The sequence below is a fragment of the Rhyacophila brunnea genome, unplaced genomic scaffold (assembly GCF_057557595.1).
Source record: "Rhyacophila brunnea isolate RB1 unplaced genomic scaffold, BYU_Rbru_1.0 scaffold_3, whole genome shotgun sequence".
In the NCBI taxonomy this organism is placed as follows: Eukaryota; Metazoa; Arthropoda; class Insecta; order Trichoptera; family Rhyacophilidae; genus Rhyacophila; species Rhyacophila brunnea.
The window spans coordinates 52,348,269-52,354,058 of record NW_028232965.1 but is presented as its reverse complement, the minus strand read 5'-3'; the positions used below and the strand labels follow the sequence as shown (position 1 = coordinate 52,354,058).

The following is a 5,790-nucleotide window of genomic DNA, read 5'->3' as shown; positions in this document are numbered from 1 at the left end:
CATATGACGTCATGTCGACCGGGCGGCTTGGACTCGCAAGTTCTAACATAGGGCCCCAGGTCTACGTCTGGGAGTCCCCATCTTTGAAATAGGGGAGCTGTAGCCGCCATAACTAGGTGCCATTCTGGGATAATTTTGCTGCGTGAGAGATGGTCTACCACGCAGTTGTATTTTCCTGGAAGGTATTGTGCAGTCAATGATATACTGGCCTGGTTGGCGATTTTCAGGATCTGTCGGCAAAGACTTAGTAGGGTTGCGGACTTTGTGCCCCTGCATGAAATCTATCATATAAGTCAGTTGCGACAGAAGAATCTCTCTGGACTGATTTGCCATCAGAAAGTCGTCTAAGTAAGTGACGATTCTCATACCTTTTCCCCGGAGGTGTTCGACCACCCAGTTTGTTAATGAGGCAAACAGTTTGGTGCTGCCGACAGTCCGTACGGAAGGCACGTGAATTGAAGGAGTTCTCCTTGGTAAACTAGCCGAAGAAATCGGCGATGTTGTATAGCTATAGGTACATGTAGGTACGCTTGGCTTAGGTCTATTTTTACGAACCAGTCTTCCCTTTGCAGGAATGTTGGGACCTTGATATGGTGGAACAGTTTGAACGGCCTTGGTTGTAGGAAAACGTTTAGGCGTTTTAGGTTTAAGACGGGTCGTTGACTGCCTTCTTGCTTCCTTACTAGGAACAGGGTTGAGAGGAAGCTCGGAGATGGTTCTGCCGATTCCAACACTCCCGATTTCTTCAGTTCCGCGATTTGTGAAGTGATCTCCGGCGATTGTCGCGTTTGGAAATCCTTCTGGAATTGTACGGAAGGCATTATTAGAGGGGGTATCTTTATAAACGGAATACGGGTTCCCGTTATTATTTTTAATAATGGTGGTGGTGCACCCTTGGCCTACCAGATTTCCTGGAAATGGTGGAGGCGTCCCTCTTTGAACGTGGTGAGGGAGACCCGGTCACCTGCGTCTAGGGTAAGTGCCCCTCGCACCACCTCGGTTATCTCTGGGAAAACCTCGGTTGGATGGGCGTGGGCCTTATCCAGTGACATTACTGATGCCCTCAGTTCACCTACTGGATCGTCCAATAGTAATTCCGACTCATTCGTGTCGGTCTCCATCGCTAGTCCCTCCGCGACGTTGCTCCCGGAGCTGTATGGCTGAGAGTACTGCATACAGCTCTTTTCGGGTGGAGTGCCACGTGGATTGGCGTTTTGTCCATGTACCTGATAGGTGGTACTCGTCTAACTGCGCTCCCCAGCCTGAATCGGCTGCGTCTGTGGTGAGGAAGTGATTGTAGGTTGCCCTGTGAATCTTTCCTGAGGAGCCGACCGCTCGAATCCACCACATGATGTCCTCTAGAGCTTGTGGTGGAATCGATGTTGTTTTGTGAGGGTGGCTCCTTGATAATTGAGCGCTCGTACGTTGTAGACGTCGGCAATGCAACCTTCCCTGTGGAGTGACGAAGGTTGCAAAGTTGAGTCGCCCGAGGAGGCGTTGGGCCTGCCTGAGCGACCAACTGCCTTTTTGGATCTGCAATTGCAGGTGGTGACGAAGTGATGTGCACTTCTCTGTTGATAGATATTTCCGATTGTTGTGAGTATCCCACGTGATACCCAAGAACTCCCGCTTCTGACAAAGGAAAAAAACAATCAACTAATGAATAACCAAAGACTAATGACGCTAACGATAGAAGCATCAGTCCTGCCAGCCTGCTAAACAAGATAAGCAACCAGAGAGATAAATAATCGAGAAGAAAAAGGGGTGAAAAGGGGCCAGCACAGAAGAACACAAGGCAAAAAATACGATCAACATCTCAAGGGACTTCAGCGTCAATAACGAATAATGGATTAATATTCAAAATATTAAACCTTTATATCTATTATGGTTAATTTCGTGTTATTCTTATATTAAATTTATATTTTTTTGATTCCAATTCAATTGATTTTGTAAATATTTAAAATAATTCATAATGGACATTGACAGACTCTAAATCTATGTACCTACTAGCCATAAAATTAACGCCAATATCGCCATATTGATTAACCTGTCATTTTGTGGACTATGGTATGGTTCTATATTAGTCTATGGGTTCGCTATTCGCTACGATTATAGCTGTCATTTGTCCATCTGTGACCAAATGTAAATATCTAGTAAATATTTTCTTTACGTAATTATACCACCCATCACAATGGATCCTCCTGCTGCGTTACCTGAAAAATCATTCGCAGAAAAGCAAGCCGAGAGACTTCAAAGATTGCGATCATTACATTCTGCTAGGCATGAGGCTCGAACTCATAATCACCAAGAAGTCGTCGCTGAAGATGCACGGAATAAATTACCAGCGAATCACGAGTCCTTGAAACGTCAAGCGGAATGGCTACTCCTTGACCAACAATCCAGAGACGAGGCGAAAACCAGAGGAGAAAATTATGATCAAAGCAAATTGTTAAACGTATCTGCTACAGAAGCAGAAAGAATCGAACGAAAAAAGAAGAAGAAAAACCCTGACGAAGGATTTTCCACCTACGAACAAGCCACTATAAGACAATACGGCAGATTAGTAAAGAAAATGCCTGCTCGTAATCTGGAAAAATATGAAAAAGAAAAGTTGAAATACGGGGATGCCTTCTACGGTGGACCTAATGTTATTCTGCAGGGCTTACACGAAGATAAAAAAGATGCCGTCGATAATATGGTGGAAGATATAGAACAGCAAATATCCAGAAGACAGAAATTCTCACGGAGAAGAACTCACAACGACGACTCCGATATTGATTATATCAATGAAAGAAATGCCAAATTCAACAAGAAACTTGAAAGATATTATGGCGAGCATACAGTGGAGATTAAACAGAACTTAGAACGTGGTACTGCTATTTAAAAATCTTGTATTGAGATGAAGTAACATATTTTTACTATTTATGCAAAATGAAGTAACATATTTATTTATGTACATTTGTATAATATGACGACACATCCTAATAAAGGGAAGGGGGTTTTGATATAATGTGATGATGGGGATTTGAGAAAATATGACATCATAAAACCAACATAATATAAACTACCTACCTATATTCCTCATTTTAAACTATATTTTTTTAATTAAGACTAAAATATTCTAAAATTTCATGCTGAAAACTATCATTTTTAAACAAGGTGACGGGAGGAGCTAAACATGTGACATAATTGAGACGAGGAGGGTAAATATTTTGTTAAAAAAAATGTGTGATGTCATCTCAGAGTATTGATATATAGAGAGCGCATATTGCACAGTAGAACCTCGATTTTATTATTATCAACTTAACTATGAAACGTTATACCACCGTGTTGCTTCTCAGTACGGCTACCTTAAACACAACATAGTTAACCATGATTTTATGTTCTATTAAAATAACTAAAAATAATTACCACTAACTTTATATTTAACACAAAAACAATAAATTTAAGCAACACGAGTTCGCAGTTTTTAAATGAATGTAATCAGTCAAATCCATATTTACCGGCTACCTTTACAAAAAATATGTAATTCAGCCGTAGAAATTCTATCTTACTATAACGCATAGTGTGAAGATAAGCTTGCCGAATACTTACTCGCACTTATGGTTCGTTTTTATTCAGGCCTTGGATGTCATTTATTCCTTGGGTAAACTGGCTAAATTGTATAGTAATATTATTATACATTTATGTCAGACTCATACAAATCTATTTCTTATTTCCTCATCAGTAAATGTTTACCATTTATGATTAATATTGTTTGATAGGCTCGCAGGATTATTAATCATTTTCTCTGTCAAGTAGCAGATACGGGCCACCCCAGTGTGGTCATATTATTGGCAGTCCCTTTTTATGAGGAATAGTTGACAAATGTCCAATTCATTGGTTCTTGCTCTGGATCATATAACATTCTAAAATCATTTGATTTTTGCCAGAGGTTGGATTTTTCCATCGTGGGAGGCTTAAGGTCTAAAACAGGGGTTCACAAACTTTTTCGTCGAAGGGACATTTTTGAAATCAAAAATATTTCCTGTTTTTAAAAAACAAGGCAAAAAAATATTTCAATGTGTAAACTTATATTTTTAACTAAATATACATTATTAATATTATTACACTTATTAATATACTAAAAAATAATATTTAAATTGTTTCACCACGTGATTTATGCAATTGTTTGTTTGAAATTAAATCATGCAATCTAGGCTCAAATTATGTGGTGTGAATACGCAAAACAGATGCGATATGGTTGTCTGTTAATTTTGATCTTAAGTTTTATTTATTAATGCTCACTTAATTCTAAGTGTAATTTTTAATATTCGATATGAAGAATAAAAAATAATACACATTTAACATAATTGGCCTGCGGGACACACTTTGTGAACCCCTGGTCTAAAGTTGACAAAAGGTTTGTTTAGTTTAATTAAACTAATGACAAATTTAGTTTCCATAAGGAACTTGTGGAATGTTATGAAACATACATAATAAAAAATATATAAACTACTTTGTTAGCTAATGTAAATGACAAAATAACACCCACTGTATTATCTTTTGATAAGATGTCGATTATTCTAAAAATTACTTCTTAATATAATGTATAATTTTCTTCTTTAAAATTCTTATTACTACAATCAATTCGAATACTTACAGAAAATGTCCATTTATAATGTTTGAGGCTTTCACGGTTGTTTTTTATCGTAGTATATTCTTGAGTTTTCACCGTGTCTCCTTCTTCCTTCTTTACTCGACGTTTCGGGCTCGTTGCAGAGGCCATTAAGAAGAGAAACGTCGAGTAAAGAAGGAAGAAGGAGACACGGTGAAAACCCAAGAATATACTACGATAAAATGTCCATTGTTTTCCACAATATTAGGATTTTTTAAAAATCTGTTTGCCAGATATTGTAATCCGTAATAACAAAAAATTGAAGTGATGTCGCAATATGAAAAAATATGAAACGAATATTACAACAAACAAGTCTTTCTAATACTTACTCTATCCCGAATCATCTGGGGAAAAAAAAATGACACTCACTTTATTGTCCGGTCTGCCAAATGGCATAATCTGTTCTAACGCCATTACAATAAAGGTGATATTGCTATAAATTCTTGATGCTTCATGTCGGGTCTGCCGAATGGTTCGGTTTGAACGGGTTCGCTCAAACGAACATTGATACTAGAAACACTGTTCTAACGCCATTACAACAAAGGTCATATTGCTATAAATTCCCGATGCGTGATATTGCATAATGGAAATTGCGTGACGTCTACCTATACATGCGAATTTACTTGCTAGCTACTGTATTGAGTGCGTCGTCCATTAATAATGTCATTGCTCTATCCAGACTAATTGTATTCAGTTTTCACTATTATGATGGTTTTCAATGGATATCGAAATAGACTAATGTTATGAATGAAGATTAGCATGATGAATATGATTTATTGTAAAATAATGTTTATTATTGTAATCTTAATTTATTAAATAAATCAGAGAGTATCTTTCCTAATATTTTGTTTTAGTTCTGGTTTCTTTTTTTGTTCCATTTGATAATTTGCCCAATATATTATGTTCTTCTCAATCGGGTACAGGGAAGAAATATGCATTGTAAAAACAATATAATTTGCCAGAAATCTTCCCTTTTGTACTCTTCAATTCTGTAGGTATTTTTTGAAGGTATACATACTTTCCATAAGATATGTGTTTAGTATTTTTGTGTCATACAAACAACGTAATATACTTTGGCACTAATGTAATGTTGATGTGGTGCCCCTTTCAAATTATTTAGTAATAGAGGAAAA

The 5,790-nt window shown here is 37.4% G+C and overlaps 1 protein-coding gene across 1 annotated transcript; it reads left to right on the top strand.

The window, feature by feature from the left end:
• The first annotated feature begins 2,035 nt into the window (after nucleotides 1-2,035).
• LOC147068522 (pre-mRNA-splicing factor Syf2) lies at nucleotides 2,036-3,230 on the top strand. Its single transcript, XM_085951973.1, has one exon. The coding sequence runs from the start codon at nucleotides 2,192-2,194 to the stop codon at nucleotides 2,882-2,884; it is 693 nt and encodes a 230-aa protein (XP_085808099.1). The 5' UTR covers nucleotides 2,036-2,191; the 3' UTR covers nucleotides 2,885-3,230.
• Nucleotides 3,231-5,790: the final 2,560 nt, after the last annotated feature.

Excerpts from the sequence above, each read along its gene's own strand:
- LOC147068522 (XM_085951973.1), top strand. The coding sequence starts at position 2,192 with ATGGATCCTCCTGCTGCGTTACCTGAAAAATCATTCGCAGAAAAGCAA.